The 22,366-nt window shown below is 40.6% G+C and overlaps 1 protein-coding gene across 4 annotated transcripts in view; it reads right to left on the bottom strand.

Moving 5' to 3' along the window:
* Positions 1-22,366, bottom strand: part of pasilla (RNA-binding protein Nova-1-like protein passilla) — a 273,138-nt gene that overhangs the window by 17,402 nt on the left and 233,370 nt on the right. For 3 of the 4 annotated variants that reach the window (XM_065229803.1, XM_065229801.1, XM_065229800.1), the window contains 3 exons: positions 21,258-21,461; positions 19,734-20,374; positions 18,779-19,286 (listed from right to left, as the gene is read on the bottom strand). In XM_065229803.1, coding sequence (XP_065085875.1) covers positions 18,779-19,286; positions 19,734-20,374; positions 21,258-21,461 — 1,353 coding nt within the window. Of the gene's footprint in view, positions 1-12,063; positions 12,197-18,778; positions 19,287-19,733; positions 20,375-21,257; positions 21,462-22,366 lie in introns of those variants that run through there. The other variant, XM_065229802.1, reaches the window with a different exon arrangement.

Raw genomic sequence — 22,366 nt, 5'->3', positions numbered from 1 at the left:
TTTGATGGCATATTAAAAAATAAATACATGCGCTGTGCAAAATACTCAGTAAATAGGTTACAATAGTCTAAAAGACCAAAATTAACCAAGTTTAAGTATAAAACTTTGTTCTGCACCGGTAGCCTTGTTACTTGCTTTATCAGTTTTGTCCTTAAGACTATTGTAATCCACTTTCTGAGTGTTTTGTGCTTCTCATTTTTAATATTGAGTTTAAATTCGGATTTTTTTTAAATCTTTTTTATTTGACCCCTTGCTCCCCTATAAATGTTTTCAATCGTTTTTAAAAGTCACAAGCTGACTACTAGAAGACATATTGGCTACTTCTGATAAAAGGTACTGAAAATTTGAATCAATGAAGTATCATAATGGGAATAAAACTACAGAAAATATGGGATTTTGAGGCAAATTAGGCTCCAAACATGCACTTATCACAGCGTGCGCCAATTCAAAATATGAAGAATAAATTTCTGGACATTTTTCCCAAAGAAAGTCATATGCTACAATTTCAAGCCTTTTTGTTGCAAAAATCCCCACTGTGTGGTGGTTGGATTCACCGAAGAGCTGATCGGACGAAGACCGGTAGTCATCGGAGGACACTTCAATGCTTAGGCAGTGGAGTGGGAAAACAGATGTACCAACGCAAGAGGGCACCTTCTGCTGGAAATTAGGCTGTTCAATAAAGGCACCACCAGTACTTTTCGCAGAAATGACAGGGAATCCATTATCGACGTCACTTTATGCGGACTGCAGTCCGTCGCTGGTGGAAAACATGAATTGGAGAGTGTGTGGAGGATATACCTAAGTGAAGAGGTAGGAGGATGTGTGGAGGATAAGTGGAAGACGAGTTGACATAATCGTTAGGGAGAGCATGTGACACGATCATGTCGAGGAAACTGGAGCTAAATAACAGACGGCCTCCAGCTTACTGCTGCAACGAGGTAGTTGTCTCAGAGCCAGAAGACGTGCTCAGAGAGCAAGAACAGAAGCAGACAGAGAGGAACGTAGAGGAATGTTCCGAGCACATAAACGAGAGATAAAGCAGAGCAAGTCAAACTGTCAACTGGAGCTGGGTCGAGACCTAGGCGAGTAAGAGATGTGCCACAGTCGGAAGAAGTGTTAGTTTGTTTGCTTAAATGAACCATGCCCATTTTGTTATGGCAAGTTTGCTATAAGAAATGCTCCTCGTGTTTATTAGCGAAATTCACATCAAATATTGATTAATTGCGTAGGAAATCAGTTTGGCACGGCATTTGTGACCAGCATACACCTTCCGGTCGTACGAAATAGGTCAAAAACAGTCCAAATCCGCAGATAAAAATTTTTGTTTTGAATTTCTGTATGGCAAAATAGTGAACTTTTCGTGAACATTAACGGCAAAGAACTCACCAACACTGGGAGACCGTGAGTTCCTGCCCACCTGTTTTAAAAACATCTCGCGACCTGGCCACCTACATTGTACGGAGACGAAGAAGGAGATAACGACGAGGTCACCAACGAGCAACTCGCAGCAGTGCCTGTTGGATACACTCGGAAAATGCTTGCTTGGAGAGGATTATCCTAAACAGCCTGACGAAATGCACGGAGAGTGAGCAAAGATTATCGGAGAGGCAGTTTGGATTTCGAAAAGGAAGAGCAAATGTGGATGCAATTCGGACAGTTGACGAGAGAGCCGAGAAGGCGTCGAAACAGAAGTGGAGAGGCGATCGATATTTCGCCGTGATAACGATCGGCGTCAAGAATCTACGAGCCAAATATGGGACAGAGATCGATTAGGATCACGGTGGGAATTCCACAAGACTTGGTCCAACGCTCTGGAACGTGATTTAAAACGGCGGTCTAACGCTGAAGGTACCCAATCGAGTTAACCCTCCGTTACCCGCGCCAACTTTTGTATTACGAGTACTCGCGCGTTGTACTTTTTACAACAGTGTGAGTTTTCCATTGCCATTTTGCAGTCGAGCTACCAATCGATATGAAACCAACGGGTAGGGTAGAGAACTACTTCAGCCTAATCGCCCATTTTGGGCCTATCGAGCAGAAAACTTCAAATAAATCCATGATTTCAGAGTTAACAAGTTAATTAAGCGTTTGGTACGATACTTTAGTTAATAAGCTATCGAACCATGTCAATGAGAACGCGTGATATGAATGTTTGCACCCATTACTCCCAAAAACAAAAGAAGCGCTCCAACCGAATCATATTTTATCTTCATCCGATAGGCCGAAGTGAATTCATTTGCGTTTCAATGGCGTTTCAATACGTTAGGCCGAGTTTAGAATCCGTAGGCCGAGTTTGGCGTCAAGAAGCAGTGTTAGACTTTTGACAATATCTCAACGATTGGTTTCTCTTTACCAAATCTTACGGTACGTACGGAAAGGAAAATCAATTTGAAAGCCATCAGTAATAATAACATTCCGTTTGGTGCTAAACTGCGCTAGATTAAGAAAGACTAAGTGCGGGTTGTACTTAATAGGCCGGAAATGGGGTAGTTAACCCTATTCCTTAAAAACTTGTTTTTAACTAAACAAGCTAACCGCGTAAACGGTGTCCGTACTACGTGGGATTTGACTTAATTGGTTACAACATGGAATATCTCGAGATCCTGACCAGGTAGAAAGTTACTGTCTAAAAATGTTCTAGAGATCATAATCGATTCGCTGGTCGAGAGTAGTTCAGAATTTTATCAATATGTAGCGCTAAATCGCATGTGATATATCTCGAGATCATGACTAGATAGAAAGTTTCTGTCGTCGACAAAGTTTTTCAGGAAGTCAAGCTCTTTTCGTTGGAGGAGTAGTTCATAAAATTCTCACTACGGGGCGCTAGTATATACGTGCAATTTTCGCATATACAATAGCTCGAGATCCTGAGCAGATAGAAAGTTACTGTCTTCGGCAAACTTGTTCAGGGGGTCAAGACTTTTTGGCTGGTGGACAGTAGTTCAGAATTTTCTCACTACACGGCGCTAGTATACACGTGAAATTATCATATAAAATATCTCGAGATCTTGACCAGATAGAAAGTTACTGTCTTAGGCAAACCTGTTCAGGAGATCATAGGCTTTTTGCTGATTAACAGTAGTTCAGAATCTTCTAACTAGGTAGTGCTCGTATGGATATTAAGTTCTCGCATGTGATCATCATTAGATCCTGACCAGATAGAGAGTAAATGTCTTTGGCAAAGTTTTTCAGGAAGTCAAGATCTTTTCGTTGGTGGACAGTTGATCAGAATTTTCTCACTACTCGGTGCTAGTATACACATGCAGTTCTCGCATATACAATAGCTCGAGATCCTGGGCAGATAGAAAGTTACTGTTTTCGGCAAACTTTTTCAGGAGGTCAAGACTTTTTGGCTGGTGGTTCGAGATTCTGAACAGGTAGAAAATTACTGTCTTCGAAAAAGTTGTTCATGAGGTCAATGTCTATTGCTGGGTGCACAATAGTTCAGAATTTTCACACTACGTGGCGTTAGTATACACGCGAAATTCTCGCATGTAAAATATCTCGAGATTCAGAGAAGATGGATTTCACTAGTGGACAGTAGTTCAAAATTTTCTCACTACGTAGCGCTAGAATACATGTGAAATTCTCACATGTGGTTTGTTTCGAGATCCTGACCAGATAGAAAATTACTCTCTTCGACAAAGTTGTTCAGGAAGGCAAAGCCTTTTTGGCTGGTAAACATTAGTTAAGAATTTTCTCACCACGTGGCATAGATGTACACTTATCGTATATGCTATATCTCGAGATCCTAATCAGATAGAAAGTTATTGTCTACAACAAAGTTGTTCTGGAGGTCAAAGTCTTTTGGCTGGTAAACAGTAGTTCGGAATTTTCTCACAAACTCTAGGCTTTAACCTCCTGAACAACTTTGTTCAAGACAGTAACTTTCTATTTGGTCAAGAACGTTAGATATTTTATATGCGAGAATTTCACATGTATACTAGCATCATGAAGTGAGAAAATTCTGAACTACTGTCCACCAGCCAAAAGACCTTGACCTCCTGAACAACTTTCTATCTGATCAGGATCTGGAGATATAGTATATGCGAGAAGTGTACATGTATGTACATGGCATGACGCCGTCAGCTACTGGACAGGATTACATTGCCTCTGTAGGCTCTACGTTTACTGCTGCAAGTGCTTCACTCGTGGATGAAATGGCGTTACTCGACATGAAACAGATAAACCCTACTGTGAATTACCTGAACCGAACCTTGGACTTGATATTTGCTAATTCCGATGCAGTTAAACACTGTGATGTAATTGAAACACCTGAAGCTCCTATTGATGCTGACCCGTTCCATCCTCCAGTTTTGGTCAACCTTGGCTGTCCACCTCTGGTTCGGTACAATGACATACCTGAGGAAAGGGAGTTCGACTTCTATCGTGCTGATTATGCTGGCTTGAGTGATGCTTTACGGACCACAGATTGGTCATTTCTGGATGTTGCTGACGTGAATGTGGCTGTTTCACTTTTCAACCAAACACTGACATCATTTCTTCGTGAATATGTCCCTCGACCCAGACCAAAGCTTAGGCCAGTTTGGTCGAATGCACGGCTTCAACGGCTTAAACGCAAGCGTTCTGCTGCTTTGACGAAATACTCTCGTGCGCGAGATGTGATCGCCAAACGCAACTTTTCTAAAGCCAGCAACCGGTATAGAAACTATAACCGTCATCTATATTCGACATATGTTTTGCGTAAGCAAAATGAGCTGAAACAAAATCCAAAACGTTTCTGGTCTTTCGTCAACGATAAACGTAAAGAAATTGGTCTTCCAGCAAAAATGGTTCTAGGTGACCATTCAGCCAGCACACCTGAAGATATTTGTAACCTCTTCGCTCAGCAGTTCTCTGGTGTTTTCGCCTCTGGCAGGGCATCAGCTCAAGAGGTCCAGAAAGCCTTGCAATTCATTCCTGAGAACGTTTGTGATATAACCATAACTAGCTTCACACAAAACGAAGTTGAAGATGCTATGAAACAGTTGAAATCGTCAGTGTCTCCTGGTCCAGATGGAATACCCTCGATTGTTCTGAAGAATTGTTCTACTTCGCTATCAAAACCGTTACAGATGATCATCAATCAGTCGCTTCGTCAGGAAACTTTTCCCGAATGCTGGAAGAAGTCATTCATCTTTCCCGTGTTCAAAAAAGGAAACAGAGCAGATGTTACAAACTATCGTGGCATCACCTTGCTTTGTGCTGGCTCAAAGCTCTTTGAGATTTTAATTGGAGGCTTATTGCAACGTAGTGTTGCGCAGTATATCTCAACTGATCAGCACGGCTTCTTCCCTGGACGGTCGATTAACACAAATCTAGTGGAGTTCTGCTCCTTTTGTCTGCAACACATGGAGAAAGGAACACAAGTCGATACGGTGTACACGGACATCAAAGCAGCATTTGACCGTGTTGATCATGCTATATTGTTGGCTCTTAGTATAGCTTAGGTGCTTCCGATGCTTTTGTGTGCTGGTTAGAATCGTTCCTAGCAAATCGCTCACTTTCTGTGAAATTGGGAAACGCTGAGTCGCGAGTCTTCCACTGTACATCAGGTGTCCCTCAGGGCAGCAACGTCGGGCCGTTACTCTTTTCGCTTTATTTCAACGATGTGTGCTTATTACTTCCTCCAGGATGCAAAATCGTGTACGCTGATGACCTTAAAGTATATCTTGAGGTTCGTACAGTTGATGACTGCATTAAGATGCAGAAATTGATTGACACGTTTTATGAATGGTGTGCTTGCAACTTGCTCAATATCAGCGTACCGAAGTGCTCTGTAATCAGTTTCAGGCGAAAGAAGAGCACTATAGAATATCTTTATTCCTTAAATTGCCAGCAAGTTCAGCGTGTGACAGTTGTGAAGGATCTTGGAGTCACAGGACTCTCATTCCATAACCACTACAATAGTATTATTGCTAAAGCGAACAAAAACCTTGGTTTCATCATGAGAGTTGGAAATGAGTTTCGTGACCCGTATTGTTTGAGATCTCTTTATTATGCGCTTGTACGCTCCATCCTGGAGACGGCGGCGGTAGTTTGGAGCCCCTACACCGACATCTGGTCAGCACGGATTGAATCTATACAGAGGAAGTTCATTAGGTTTGCGCTTCGAACTCTTCCCTGGATAGATCCGGTGGTACTTCCCCCATACGAAAACCGATGCAAGCTTTTAGGATTGGACACACTGGCTAAAAGGAGAGATGACATGCGTGCTGTATTTGTTGGAAAATTACTTTGCGGAATAATTGATTCCCCTAACATTTTGGCTAAGTTGAATTTGAACGTGACCTCGAGAGTTCTTCGTTCCACGAACTTCCTCCGTCTTCCTTTTCACCGGACATTTTACGGTCAAAACGAACCAATATGTGCTATGTGTAACATTTTTAACTCTGTTTTCCACTTGTTTGACTTTAACGTTAGCTGTGAAACATTTAAATGTCGTTTACGTAATCGCAATTTAGTATAGTTGTTTAAGTTTTTGTACGTTTAAATCATGTAGACCATGTTTGTCAGATTATTGTAGATAATAAATAAATAAAAAAATAAATAAATAAATGTATACTAACGCCACGTGGTGAGAATATTATTAAATACTGTTTACCAGCTAAAAAGTCTTGACAACTTTGCCGAAGACAGCAACTGATCAAGATCTCGAGCTATTGAAAATGGGAGAAAGGCACATACATACTAGCACCGCATAGTGAGAAAATTCTGAACTATTGTCAGCCAACAAAATGATCTTGACTTCCTGAAAACCTTTGCCGAATACATTTACTTTCTATCTGGTCAGGATCTAGAGATATTTTATATGCAAGAGTTTCACATCTATAGTAGCGCCGCAAAGTGAGAAAACTCTGAACTACTGTCCACCTGCGAAAAAGTCTTGACATCCTGAACAACTATGCCGAAGACAGTACCTTTCTATCTGGTTGGGAACTCGAGATATTTTATATGAGAATTTCACGTGTATACTAGCGTCGCGTAGAGAGCAAATACTGAACTATTTAGCACCATGCAATAGGCTTTGATTTCCTGAAAAACTTTGTGAAAGACAGTAACTTTCTATCTGGTCAGGATCTCGAAACAAACCACATGTGAGAATTTCACATGTATACTAGCGCTACGTAGTGAGAAAATTCTGAACTACTGTCCGCCAGCGACAAGGCTATGATCTCCTGAACAACTTTGTCAGAGACAGTAACTTTCTATCTTGTCAGAATCTTGATATATTCCATGTTGTAATCAATTAAGTCAAATCCCACGTAGTATGGTCACAGTTTTCGCGGTTTCCATTTACTTTTTCCCTATAATCCGCATTTTTTTGGGGGTTGACTGTGATAAAAGTTTAGCTTGTTTAGATCAAAACAAGTTTTTAGAGAAATACTCGTTGGTTTCAGATCGATTGGTACAATAAATCACATAACCAGTGGAAAATATCCATGTGAATTTCACATAACTTTCATGTGATCCCATAATTGAAAATTGCACCACTAAAACACATGAACGTTATGCGTCCAATGAAATCTATATGATTGCTCATATAGAATTTCTAATGCTATGTGATATTCAGGTAAAAATCATTGTTTTTGTTTTTGGAAAAATACTATGTGCGTTCCTAATAGAAACTAAGAGAAAACTTTTTTCAGTGTAACTCAGTAACAAAATGGCAATGGAAAACTCATGTGTGTTGTACAAAGTACAACAGCGCGAGTAACGGAGGGTTAAGATCGTTGGCTTTGCGGACGACGTCGTCTTACGGTAACAGGCAAGACGCTGTAATAGATGGAAATGTTGGCAACCGAGGCATAAATATGAGTTCTCGAGCTTAGAAATGTTTATTTTATTTTTATCACAAATTACTTTAAAATTTGCACTTTATAAACAATCAAATTGAGATTTGAACCGGAAAAAAAATCAGGAATTGAAAAATCGCTGGCCACCCGTGCACAGTGGTTCCTGGCCGGTCAAAACCTCAACATCAAAGTTGGTATTTTTTTATTTCAATATTTTTTTATTATTTTTACATGTTTAGAGTATCTTAAATTGAATGATTTGTGCAGTTCTGTTGATTAAATATTTTTTTATGGCTGTTATAGTGTAGCTATATCACAAATTTTTGAAAAAAATCGTTTTGTTTCTTGATACTGTTTTGCTCAAATATAGCAAAAAATTATGTGTTTATCAACTTGGTTGCTTGAGAAGAAATGTTCCTCGGCTTATTTCACGTCAAATGGATGGTAAAAAAGAGTGTCTGCACTGTTTTTAGTGACAGTTTCAAATAAAAATTTAGCAAAAATTGACTTTTTTACATTTAGACTAAGCAAAACATAAGACGGACACATCCGCCCACTATCTTATAGTAACCAAAAGATAGCTAGAAAAGTTAGCTTTCAGATAGGCTTTAATAAGTTTTGCGATTTTTTGCGAAAGATGTTTAAATTAGGAATAACAAGTAAAGTGTTCTTTCGAAAATATCCGTTTCTAAGTTATATAACCTGCGGTGCATACGGTAGCAAGCTTCTAAATGCCTTTTTCAAGGCACATCAACACGCACACACGTACATACACGCACCATATATCTAACTCTTATGGTTCATGAGTTATGATTTTTTTAAACAAGCAGGTTAGGGTGGCCCCTAGACAATTGGCATTCTTTAAATATCTTTTTATACGTTCATTTCTCGTGAAATTTTATACTAGACATAAGAACCTTTTATGGCGCATATTTTTGCTAAGGTGTTATCTCTTTTATTTGAAAAGTTATGGCTAGTTTTTGTTGAAAAATATTACTTTTTTTTAATTAAATTAAATGCTTATGTTTTCAATGAAGTTTAATGTTTGAAAATCGATTTGCCCCATATTGAGATATTGACAATTGAAAAGAGCCATTTTTTCGAAGAAAATAGCCTTTAACTAGTTGCTTGAGCAAAAATATGTGTCATCAAAAGTTCTTAATTAATAAGAACAATGTTTTACGAGAAATTAACGCATGAAAAGATATTCAAAGAAAACCGATTTTAGTGGCCACCCTAACCTGTTGCTTTGAATTGAATGTTCTACAACTGTTTAGAGCACTGCTTTGGTCTATCTCAAATAATAAAAAAGTTTGTATTTTAAATTCACCAATTTTATGGACCACCCTAATTTTACGAACATAAAAAGATTGAACAAAAAATATGAAGCAACTTTCCCTAAGAAACCATACACCTAAAACTGACGGTTTGGGCGCAAACATTTTTGTCTTCCTAAATACGGCTTTGGGACCATTGTGCATTGGTTTTGGTTCTACTATACTCCTTTTTGTGACGTCTTCCCGCATAAACGCGAACCATAAATTGACCTTACCTAAAATGGTTAAAAATTGTTTATAATCCCTGCTAAACTTTAACTGAAATGGTAATGGAACTTTACATGAACGTTTAATCATAAAGTTTCAACCTTATGTATTATGGTTTTTTGGAACTGGACCTTACAAATAATGGGTTGTTAAGAACCATTACCGTTCCAAATTCTTGTTTTCTCCATACATTTTCGGAAAGAGAACTATATTAGAACCTTTTCACTTATGGTTTGAGAACTTTAATGGTTATGGTTATGGTAGTCAGTAAGGTCCACGAATGGTTTTGTAACATCGATCAACTTTTTGTGGAATATATCGCGAATTGGTTGCCAGTAATTTACTGATTACCAATTCACGATATATTCCACGTAAAGTTGAGCGATAATACAAAACCATTAATGGACCTTACTGACTACCATAACCATTACCATTAATGTTCTCAAATCATAAGTAAAAACGTTCTTATATAGTTCTCTTTCTGAAAATGTATGGAGAAAACAAGAATTTGGAATGGTAATGGTTCTTAACAACCCATTATTTGTAAGGTCCAGTTCCAAAAAACCATAATACATAAGGTTGAAACTTTATCATTAAACGTTCATGTAAAGTTCCATAACCATTTCAGTTAAAGTTTAGCAGGGATTATAAACAATTTTTAACCATTTTAGGTAAGGTCAATTTATGGTTCGCGTTTATGCGGGTTGATTGTCAAGTTTTCTTCGTACTGCTAATAAACATTTATTTCAACTGTTTTTTGCCTATTTGCAACAATTTTGAGGTTTTGGCCAACTTTTGTTCTAAGGGGAACCACTGTGCCGTGGTGTGCTGAAGTGAAGTAAAATTATGCCGAAATGGTGCCGCCTCCTATATGGTTGTAGCAAATGTATTGAAAATACGCCCAAAGGTAGGCAGTTTTCTTTCCGTTTTTCAGACACTATTCTAAGATCCGCAAACGTTCGTTTGAAAGACATTTGATTTCAGATTCAGATTCAGCGAGCTAAAATAAAGTAAAAGATTTATTGAGAATAACAATATGAAGAAATTCTTTCATAACATCAGCATAACAAAAGTTTGTCGGGAAACTTGACGGGTTTTGTGTTCAACTTCTCACCTCAATGACAAACTGCACTCCGTTGCTCGGTAATAAATTAGCAATTTGATTTTTTCCTTCAAATGGGAACTTCCCCCGAAGTTAAGAAAATCATATAACTTTAGTTTTTATCGGATAGAACTGGAACGGAAGATTCGTTTTTTTTTCACATTGACGTTTTTTTCAATTTGAACCATAACCTTAAATGTATTAATGATTAAAATGAATCGGATGAAGAATGTTCCAGCCCAAAATGTCGAGGAGGAGTCTTGATTCCTTTGTGCTGCATTATTTAGGGTTAGTAGTAGTAGGTAGTACTGTACAGAGGTAGTTTGGCGTTAATTCGTGCATAGATGCTATTACAAAGCCACAAACATGCACCGGTCAGTGTCCGGCACCGCACCGGAATATCGAACAATAATTGCCAGACGATTAGAAGTCAGTTGAAATGTTGCAAATGGAGAATGTGTCACTCTAATCGTCGGGCAAGTAGACGTGTTAGTAACCGCGCACCACGTGCTCGCAGACGTTCTTTGTTCACAGATGTCAATGTTAGTAGCCAAGCCGAGTTATCAACTCGTGGGGTTAAGTCATTCCGATTCCTTAACTAAATATAGCAAAAAAAAAGTGTACTTAGAGCGAGAGAGAAAAAAAATGTGGTATATACTTGAGGTGAACCAACTAGCTAGAAAGCGCGGCCATTCGGCTCGGTCCCTCTCTCGATCATCGTGTGTGCCGTCGCTTGCTCTGTTTGCGCGCACTTCGTTCGTTCGATTGTTTGTTTGTTGATTGTTATCACAAACAGGAACTAAAGAAAAATCCAATCTCGCACACACGCACACATCTAAACACGATCATCACCATCATCGTCGTCGGACTGGTCGTCGTCGTCGTCATCCATCATCATCATCATCATCATCATCAACGTCGTTGCCGTTTATCATCATCCTTATCGTCATCACCGATTTAGTTTTGTTTGTTGTTGTTGTTATTCATTTTGATTAGTTATGGGGAAAAGGTTCCTTGGTTTTTTTTTTAATTTTAGAACGCGCGGAGTAATAGAATATGTCACAGCTTATCCCTTTTGTACTATCTAAGCGTTCGATGCCGTTGCTATTCTTGGTGTTCCTATCTCTGTCTCTCTCTCTCTCTCTCATTCTTGGAAAAGTGGAGTTTTTTTCTTTTTTCTAATTAGTGTCTTTTATGGTGCGATTCACAGTTTCAGTTAGTTAACACACAAATCAAACGAAAGGTGGTTTGATTGTTTGTCGTTTAGATTAAAAAAAAACGAAATATACAACAATACAAATTAGTGGAATTATGGCATTGAGTGTTTTTTTGTCTTTTTTGTTTTTTGGTTTGGCTTGGCCAAGTAGTAGAATTTTGGTTCAAATGGGGTTTTTTTTTTTAGTAAATGTCCTATCACAAATATTAATTGAACTAAAAAAAAACTGGCAAACTAGAATCACTAGAATCGTTTCGTTGGTAACTTTTCTATTTGGGAATTGTTTCTTAAGGCAAAAGTTGGGCGGCAACTTGTGCGCAAGTAGGAAAATGAGGCCATTTTCCCTAGGTTATGTGGGTAATTTATTGGTTTAACTTGTACGTGTTTCCGATTAACGGGTGTGTATTGTTTTGTTTATAGTTTTAGGCATTTTTGTTTGCTTTTCAGTAGTGACGATCGATCATATTTTCTAAGGCACTGAACGGAAACGCACAATGCAGATACGGCGAATAGGCGGAGTGTTGTAGGTAGGGATTACCTGCAAATGGTAATAGGTATAGGTTGGGCGATAAGACCTAGTAATTGAAAACGAAACAAAACAAAGGGCGGTGGGAGGAGGGGTGGGGCTCCGGTGGTGGTGATCGGGTGGTGATTCGAGTTCTGGTGATGTGTGGTGGTCGTGGTCAGTTACAAGCTCGGAACAGAAAAGAAAACGGGTATATTTACAGGCATATTAAGGTGCTGGATGGTGTCGATTGAAGAGATAGGAGATGGCTTGTGCGTGTGTGTGTGTGGGTAGGTGGGTGGCGTGGGTGAGAATTGATTTAGAAACCCGGGGTGGGTGGTTATTTTACAGAGGAAGAATGGAGTGCGATTCTTTGCTAATGCTTGTGTTCGGATTTACTTTGAATTAGGTCATTAAGTCGATTTCCCAGAATCTTGTAATTTCGTCCCAGTCCTGGATCTTGCCATGCGGATCTATTTGATTTTTGCTGAAGCTACAACAAATTTAAACAGCACTTTTCAGTGCTCAATATTACCTGCAAATTTTCTACCTTGTTCGACTCTTATTCCTCTTCGATCCTTGTTTGAACGCTACTCAAGGTAATCCTGCTTGGACATCGACGCAAAAGAAAAGGGCAATCTCTTGATCCCCTTCTGATGAAATGCATTTGAGCAATCATCCAGGCAAAATTCCGGTAAACATTCCCGCTTTAATGCCAAGAAGGAAAAGGTCCCTTCTATTGTGGTAACCACTACCGATTTCCATGCTCTTCACACGGAGCTTTTAAATTTCGTTAAATTCAAGTTTCCACTTCAAATTGGCCGACCGGGTGAATGCCGTTGTATTGGCTGAAACTTTGGACGGATTCAAATGTCTTCTCCAGTATCTTACGGCGATGCTAAACACACCAAACGACACCAAAACTGAACGTTCGTTCAAAGTTGTCTTGAAAGTGGTAAATCCCCGGATCATATCAAAGATGAATTGACAAAATTACTTGGAGTTGAGCCAGTACAAGTAATCAAAATTAATATGTAATGTCATCCTGACGATTCGAGTAACGCGATTTCTATTAATTTTTATTTAGTTCACTTCAAGTCTAGTGAACTAAACAACCGTAAGGCCTTCAAAAAAGCTAGCTTTATGCTCCATGAGCTCCGAAATGAGTCCTAACTTTTCGAAAGAGATTCGAAATATTCCAAGACTGATTTACACTTGTTCGAGGGGAGTTCAAACTTTTCAGAAATGATTCAACACTATCAGAAGTTATTCAGTACTTGCGGGAGTAATTCCGAACCTTTCTGGGATGATTCAGTCCTATACGAAATGAACTGTTCTTAGCTGATTCAATAGTTTCTGAAGAGATTCCGCACATTTTTGAGGTGATTCAGTATTTTTTGAAGCGATTTCGAATTTTTCTGAAGTGGTTTAGTTCCTTCCGAAGTGACTCCGAATATCTCTAAGGTGATTTCAAGCTTTTGTGATATGAATCAGCACTATCCAAAGTGACTCCGAACAATTCTGAAGTGATTACGAACATTGATAGAGCTGGAATTAGGGCGTAAAAGCTTTTGTAAACAATGACTTCTATCGATGATTTCTCGAAAGTCAAGGCACGCTTACGCAAACCAACATAACCAACGGGAAGATGAAGTCTTCCCCTACCCGATGGTGACGTTGATTTGAGTGGGCGAGCCTTGGCTTTCTAGAAATCATCGAGAGAAGTCATTGTTTACAAAAGTTGCTACGCCCTAATTCCAGCTCTATCTAGATTTATGAATTTATTCAGTTCCTTCTGAAGTGATTTCAAACATTTCTGAAGTGATTTAGTTCTTTAAGAAGTGATTCCGAATTTCTTTGAAATAATTCAGTACTTTTCGAAGTATTTCCCAACATTTCTGCAGTGATTGAGTACTTTCCGAAGCGATTTACAACATTTCCCTACTCTTTCTAACAGACTCCGAATATTTCAAAAGTGATCTAGTACTTTCCTAAGAGATTTAGAACCTTTGCTTCAGAACTTTCAGAAGTAATTATGAACATTTCTGAAATGATTCAATTCCAACCGAAGCGATTCCAAGCTTTTCTGAAGTGAATCAGTACTTTTCGAAGTGATTCTGAAGGTTTCTGAAATGATAAAGTGCTTTCCGAATTGATTCCGAATATTTCTGAAGTGATTCAGTTCTTTCCGAAGCCATTCTGAACATTTATGAACTGATTCAGTACTTTTCGAAGTGTTTTCGAATTTTTCTCAAAAGTGATTCAGTACTTTCCGAAGTGATTTAGAACTTTTCTGAAGTGATTCAGTACTTATGGATGAGATTCCAAACGCTTCTGAAGGGATTTAGTTCTATTTTAAGTGACTCCGAACTTTTCCAATGTGATTCACAGTACTTTCCGATCCGAAGTGATTTAGAACTTTTCTGAAGTGAGTCAGTTTTTTTCCGAAGTGATTCCGATTTTTTTCGAAGAGATTCAGTACTTTTTGAGGTGATTTGGAAATTTTCTGTAGTCAATCAGTACTATCTTAAATGATTCTGATTTGAGTTCTGAAGTGATTCAGTCCATCCCGAAGTGATTCCGATCATTTCAGAAGTGATTCAGTACTTTTGGATGAGATTCAAAACACTTCTGAAAGGATTTAGTTCTTTTTGAAGTGACTCCGAACTTTTCCAATTCGATTCACAGTACTTTCCGATCCGAAGTGATTTAGAAAATTTCTGAAGTGAGTCAGTTTTTTCCGAAGTGATTCCGAATGTTTTCGAAGTGATTCATTGATTTCAGATTTGAAAATTGTCTGTAGTCATTCAGTACTACCTTAAAAGATTCTGATTTGATTTCCGAAGTGATTCAGTCCATCCCGAAGTGATTCAGTACTTCCCGGAGTGATTCCGAAAAAAATCTGAATTGATTCAGTTCTATCCAAAGTCATTATGAACCTTTCTGAAATGATTCCATTCATTCCGATGTGATTCATAACTTGTCTGAAATGAATCAGTACTTTCCGAAGCGATTCCGATCATTTCTGAATTGATTCAGTACTTTCCGAAGAGATTCCGAACAATCGAGACAGGGCTTGAAAGCACCACAGGGCGTTAGCAAAGTAACTTTGTACATGCATCTCACAACACTCGACAAAGAGTGTGTGTGGTTTTCCCATTTACTTCGCATACTCTTTTCCAACTAAACTGTGAGAAAGCGATCGACACAATGAGTGGTACACTCCGTGCGGCGCGCAGGGAGCGAATATAATACAACAAGCGCTAATGTCTTCTTTGATTTGATTACCACGACTGCATGCATTGGAGATGAAGAAAGGCATAACAAAGAAGAATGTTGTCCATTTGCTGTGTTTCCCATTTGCAACCCTACACTGAGTGGCGCGCTCTTTGCGTCGGAGCCGTCGGAGCGATGGCTACACATTGAGCTTTCGTTATTTCTGGGTCTGTCTTCTCCGCTCCGCTGCTTTACACTTGCGCAGGGTGAAAAACAAGTCAACTACTTTGTGTATGCATGATTCTCACTTTGTATGTTCCAGAAAATGAGTACATTACGCGCATTGAGTGATCAGATGACAGCCCTGATTCGAGAGTTATTCAGCACCTTCTGAAATGATTTAGTTCTCCATACGAATGAGTAAAAGTGACTCCTTTATCTCACTGGAGCTGCATGGTGAGTGAATTCTGAGCTAAGAGGTGAATCATGTGATAGATAAGATCCATCTGAATAATTTCACTGAATGCAGAAACCTGCTTTCTGGTCGTGCTGTCAAGTTAAAACATAGAATCCAATCGGACCCTTGTGCATTCTGAATCACTTTTTTTTTCCTAGCTGAGATGGCAAACTACACTGAAATCGAATCTCACTCAGAGAGAGTAAGTCACTCATTCGTACGCCAGAATTTCCAAAAGCGTAGGTTACTCACTCGCTGAGTTAGTTTCATTTTCAGTGTACAACGCAACGAACACCTCTCGACAGCACTCGGCAGTCAAACGATGACTGCAGTCAAATTTTCTACGTTTTCTTACATAAGCACCGCCTCTTTCTGTAAAAATGTGGGGTCCTGAGAAGGACCCATTGTTCGATCTCCACTACTACGTTGTCCGAGGCGAAAATGAGCTTCGGTACGACATCGTTCGTAACTTCAAGCTCATCCCACACCTGCCCGATATCATCCGGTCAATGACTCTCCACCAATGGAAAACCGCCAGTCGGAGCATCGGATGATATCAGGTAGGTTCGGATAGCCTAATGCAAAAACAGCTCTTGTTGAAGAGGTGAATTTCCTATCAATTGGTGTATTTGGATTTTAATTTCATCAATAAATGATAAAGTTAGAAGAGTTCAAAACCTAACACTATTTCGACGCACATTTTCTTTGATTTTCACAACAGTATAGTCCACAAAGACGTCGTGTTACGTCAAAAAGCAGAACTCTAGGTTCAGTTTCAAGAATTTACCACTTTAACGGATGTTCCGGATCTTCCGGAGGACCATCCTGTGGACCCCAGAGTTCATTTTCGGCTCACAAATCCAAAATCATATTGATAAACTTCAATGAATAATTTCGAAAAAAACAGCCCTGAGTTCCAGAATTAGTTTCATCAAGGTTGTTCCGGTTTCATTGATTTACCACATTCACGGATGTTCCGGATCTTTTGGTGGACCATAACGAGGTCCCCTGCATTCATATCCTGATCACAACTCCAAATTCATTCTGATAAGACGCCTACGAGATGTATCGAAAGTTCTAGGATCAGTTCAACTACTTGACCACTTTTACGGGTGTTCCGGATCTTTCGGAGTACCATCCTGTTGTCCCTGCATTAGGGTGGGGCTTACTTTTCAAAATCTTTCGGGGACACGTTTTGTCATGTGGAAAATGATAACTAGGGCCAAATGAACAACATATCCAAAAATGAGACTTGAGAGTGGCGCCAGAAGCCTAAGTCCAATATATCGAACGAAGCTGATTTTCGAACACGTCTATAGTGCGTCTTTAAGTAAACATGTGATTTCGTTACCCTAAAGGGCAAATTTTTTGTCCGTTTGGCGATATCTTTAGCCATTTTTGAGATATATGGCATACCAGGTTTGGACTTACGCCCACAAATATGATCTAGTTCATTCTGATAAGACGTCTTTTAAGAGTTTTCGAAAAAACTGCGGAGCTCTAGGATCAGTTCCATACACAGTTTGACCACTTTTACGGATGTTCCGGATCTTTCGATGAACCATCCCGTGGACAACTCCGAATTCATTCTGATAAGATGTCAATGAGTGGTTTCGAAAAAACTGCGGAGTTCTAGGATCAGTTGAATCACTTGAATTGATGAATTTATCACTTTTACGGATGTTCCGGATCTTTCGATGGGCCATCCCGTGGTCCCCAGCGTCTATTTTCAGATCACAACTCCGAATTCATTCTGATAAGATGTCAATGAGTGGTTTCGAAAAAACTGCGGAGTTTTAGGATCAGTTGAATCGCTTAAATTGATAAATTTATCACTTTTACGGATGTTCCGGATCTTTCGATGAACCATCCCGTGGTCCACAGCGTCTATTTTCAGATCAGACTGATAAGACGTCTATGAATGGTTTCGAAAAAACTGCGGAGTTCTAGGATCAGTTGAATCACTTGAATTGATGAATTTATCACTTTTACGGATGTTCCGGATCTTTCGATGGACCATCCCGTGGTGCCCAGCGTCTATTATCAAATCACAACTCTGAATTCATTCTGATAAGACGTCTATGAATGGTTTCGAATAAACTGCGGAGTTCTAGGATCAGTTGAATCGCTTGAATTGATGAATTTAGAACTTCGGCAGCACTTCTCTGAGCTTCGGTAGGACTTCCCTGAACTACGGCAAGACTTCCCTGAACTTCAGTAGCGCTCCCTGTCCTTCGGCAGTCCTTCCTTGATATTGAACTCTTGGAATTGAAGTTTTTTCAGTATACAAAATTTGTATTCAATATACAAAGTGTAATGCAAGTCGGAGAAGATCGAGTCTGAAACTCATTTTGTTTTTACTATTTTTGGCTATTCAAAAAGACCGAAGCCGAACCTAAACCCAATCAGAACCCTCCGAACGAGTTCAACCCCCACCGCTCGTCTGGGATTTATTGAATCACAAACACATCCTCGTAGCCCAGGAGATCCACGTGAAGAATGAAACAGCATGCATTGTGTGTGTTCGTGTGTGTGTGTGCAAGTATAGAGGAAAGAGGAGGCTCCGACTTTCGTCGTCATGGGTGAGACGAAAATGACGATGATGACGATGCGATGATGACAATGATCATGGCGGTGGTAGTGTTTTTGGTGGTGTGACGTCTCCTGTGTGATGAATGACACTGACCGAAATGTGAACGATCAAAACGTTTGATTTTCCTTTCTAAGAAAAAATGTAGTTATGTTGTGTTGCCGATTGGCTGATCAACTCTCCGGGGGTTAGTAAAATGCAGTTCATCGGTGCGAAAATTATTCAAAATGGCTGCTCAGTAGATGGTGACCGGCGATGATGGCGCGCTCGCGTAACAGCGTAGTAATGGGGTTAGTCAACGGACGATCTTTCGGAAAACGAGAATTAAGTGTTTTGCTGGGGTTTGACTTACCTAGGATAGCACCGACGATCACTTCGGGGATCTCGACGTTCTTCTCCTTGCTGGTGGTCATCTCAGCCGGCGTGGGGCTCTTGCTGAGCGAACCGAGCGACTGCGCGGCGGCCGCCGCATTCAGCGCCGAGGCACTGGTCAGTCCGAAGGCATTGTTGTTGATCGACATCGGTGTGGCCGCTTGCGTGCCCGGATGCCGGAACGGATCAAAGGTAGCGTCGTAGCGTTCCATCGAGGTACGGGGCGTCGCGGTGCCAGCACCGTGCAGATACGATTCCAGATTGATCTGCCCGACGGCACCGTACACTCCGGAGGCGGCGTTTGCCGCTGCCGCTGCGGCCGACGATTGCTGCAGCTCAGACACGCCCAGGAAGCTCAGTGGCGACTGATGGGTTCCATTCTGGAGCCCTACGCCGATGCCTAGCACACCGTATTTGGCGAGGACGGACAGCGCCGCGTGGACCTCATTGGTAGCCGTGTCGGAGTAGCCGGATTGTCTCATGGCACCCTGCGATTGGGCGAGACGAAAAAGGGAATCAGAAAACAAAAGAGAGAGAGAGAGAGAGAGAAAGAGAAAACATTAGTACGGACTGGCTGGCCGGTTCGATCGTTTTTCGTGTAGCTGAGAGGAAGAGAAATCGATAGAGAGTTACGTAGAGTTTTTGAGCGTAGACGCAAAAACACTAGGCAATGGGAATTGTCTTCTTTTGTTTCTCATTGTTTTATTTTCTGTTCATTGTGAGAGCGGGGTAAAGCGAGATTCTTTTTTTTTTTTTTTGGTACTGTTTTTGGGATGTCTCGTGAACACAAAAGAAAACTATCGCTTCGGAAAAATGTGACAGAAACAGAAAGAGAGAGAGAGAGGGCGAGAGAGAGAAATAGGTTGGGGAAAGGAAAACAAAAACTTAACGAAAGAAGAGAGAATATATAAAAATTATCGAAATGAAACTTCTACCTTAATATGTTCAAGCAATTGTGTGGTAACTGTAGGATTAGTTTGTGGTGAAGGTGCACCTAGATTTAATGACAGATTCAGTCCGGTGCCGTTGACCAGTAAACCGGCCGCGGAAGCCCCGGGCATGGTGCCGCCCAGTGCGGAGTTTAATGATGCGGTACTGGAGCTGAAAGTGGGATTCTGTGAGGCGGCAAATGGCGAACCAGTGGGGTTGAAATTGGCCACCGGTCCGTTGATGTCTGCGTATGATACGTTCAAGCATGAACCGGATGAGGGATCTTCGACGATCTTCGCCAGGATCATCTTGCATGCAATCTTGTTGTTCTCCTTCTCGCCGATGATCGTAATGCACCGCTCCTGGAGGGTGAGTTCTTTCGGCTTTTGCGAGATCTGCACGTACGAGCCCGATTCCTCTTTGATCTGTTTGATGTAGGCGCCGGCCTTGCCGATGATCATGCCGGCCGTCGAGTTCGGTACCAGCACCTTGACCTGCTTGTCACGGTCGGCCGCCTGCTTGGCGTCCGCGTCCGTTAGCGCTTTGGTCATGTCGGGCTTCTCGCGAATCTTATCAATGATAAAATCGAGCACAGTCAATATGCCATCGACTGTGCCGCTAATGAGACAGACTCGTTCGGATGTTCCTTGAGGATGAGAAGTAAAATGAGAGAGAGAAAAAAAGAGATATTCGGTGAGCTGAGAATGTGAAACTTTATACAGATGCTGATAGACGGAAAGAGAGACAGACAGACAGAGAGAGAGAGAGAGGGGTGGAAAAGAGATAGATAGACAGATAATGACGCGCTGAAACAGTCATCCGGTCATCGACAGTAGGCTTTGCCTTTTGAGGTCCAAAAGCTCGTCAAGGCCTACTGTCGATCGCCAACGGTGAAACGGATCTTTGTTTAGCAATGTAAAAAATAAATAAAGGAAAAAAGTTACGATATTAAAACACTGAAGTAAAGGACGAGTTGAATTTGCCGGGTCTTAGCAACGAAAATTAAAAAAATGCATCGAAATGGACAAAAAATGAATGGCTACAATGGGAAAATGTATGCTCTGATGCTCCGAATGGACAAAACGGTACACGGCGGCGGTGTTTGGTTGGATTTTTGTTTTCAAATGTCACCGAAAGGATATTGTGATGCTGTTGGTGGTGGTAGTAGTAGTAGTAGTAGTAATAGTAGTTGGGTAGCAGTAGTAGTGAAAGTGGTTAGATTCTGTGGATTTTTTTTTTTATCTTCGATTCGTTACATTTCCAGAGTTAACAAACGGGGTTAACGAAAGTTTGTTCGTTTTTTGTTTTCGTTAATTAGTGAACATAAAGAGTTAACCAAAAAATAAAGGAAAGTAGGTTGGTAATCAGATAGATAGAGAGAGAGAGTAGAGAAAGATTTCGTTTGGTTTTTTTTTCTGTTTTGCCGTTTTGCATAGTTTAAGGATATTGCTTTTCATTGCTAGAGGTCCTCGCCGTACGTTGAAGGATTCCTGAGATACTGCAGATTTGGGGGTCAAATGGGGGCTTACCGGGATAGAAGTCATGTGCCTTGGACATTTTCACCCGTGCGCCGGCATCCTTCTGCAGGGAGGCAATGGTTTCGCCGCCCTTGCCGATGATGGCACCGGCGGCCACCGACGGGACCAGTGTCTTGAAGTGGTAGTTGTCGCCTCCGGAACCGCCGACCACGCTGCCGCCATTGGTTGTGGTGGTCGTGTTGGTCGTTCCGGTTGCTGAAATGGATGGAAAGATTGTGGTTAGGAAAGTTTGTTTTGTTATTTAGTTGAAATTATTGCTCTCTTTCGTTGGGATGTGTTGACGATGATGATGGTGATCTCCGGTACGTGGTTGAATTGATCAACCGAGAGCACTGTTCAGCAACCTGTAAAGTGATCAAAGCGGTTCTTTTGAAAGAGCAATTCGGAACTGTTCACACGCAGTAGTGTTCGCCTCTACTTCTACAATTGACAATCCGTCTCTACATTTGTGAGTTTTCTAAGCATTGGAAAAATTGAGAATTACAGGCACCGTTTCAGGAGTTTGTAGGAACAGAACTTATGGAAAATCGCACAAGATTTGAGGATCAACTTAACAAGTTTTGTAGAGCAACTTCAGTGAATATGTGAATCAAAAGCTAGGTCACAAGAAGCGCAGAGCAACTCAACAAGACTTTACTTTTAAGGGTTTAGTAAAGAATCATTGTACGTCCTACATAGAAGAGCTTCCACGCAGAACATGGGAACCAACCGTACAGAGCTGGCAGAAAGATTGTCTGAGCAGCTGAATTTCTGAGTCTGTTCAACCACCGAACTCGTGTAGCAACTCTTTCGAATAATCTGGGCAACTCCACAGCACCTGGTCAAACAACTGGAACTCCTAGAGAAGCCCTAAAGCACTTGCAATGCAACTATTGTTGAGCAATTCCTCAGCAACTCATGGGGCAGCATCACAGAATACGAAAGGCAACTTTAAATTATCTGATATACTACAAGCCCTTTCAAGCAACAATTTGGGTTTTATGAGAGTTCAGTAGACATTGATATAGACTTGTAGAATGCTTTACGACCTCGATAAAACTTACAATGTTATCCCACAAGCATTGTGAAGTTGTGTCAAGTCCACGTGGAATTGGTTTACC

Source organism: Ochlerotatus camptorhynchus, unplaced genomic scaffold (assembly GCF_037179485.1).
Source record: "Ochlerotatus camptorhynchus isolate MF236.1 unplaced genomic scaffold, CSIRO-AGI_Acam_v1.1 ptg000323l, whole genome shotgun sequence".
NCBI lineage: Eukaryota > Metazoa > Arthropoda > Insecta > Diptera > Culicidae > Ochlerotatus > Ochlerotatus camptorhynchus.
Note: the sequence above shows the minus strand (reverse complement) of the source record. Positions and strands in the feature narration are given on the sequence as shown.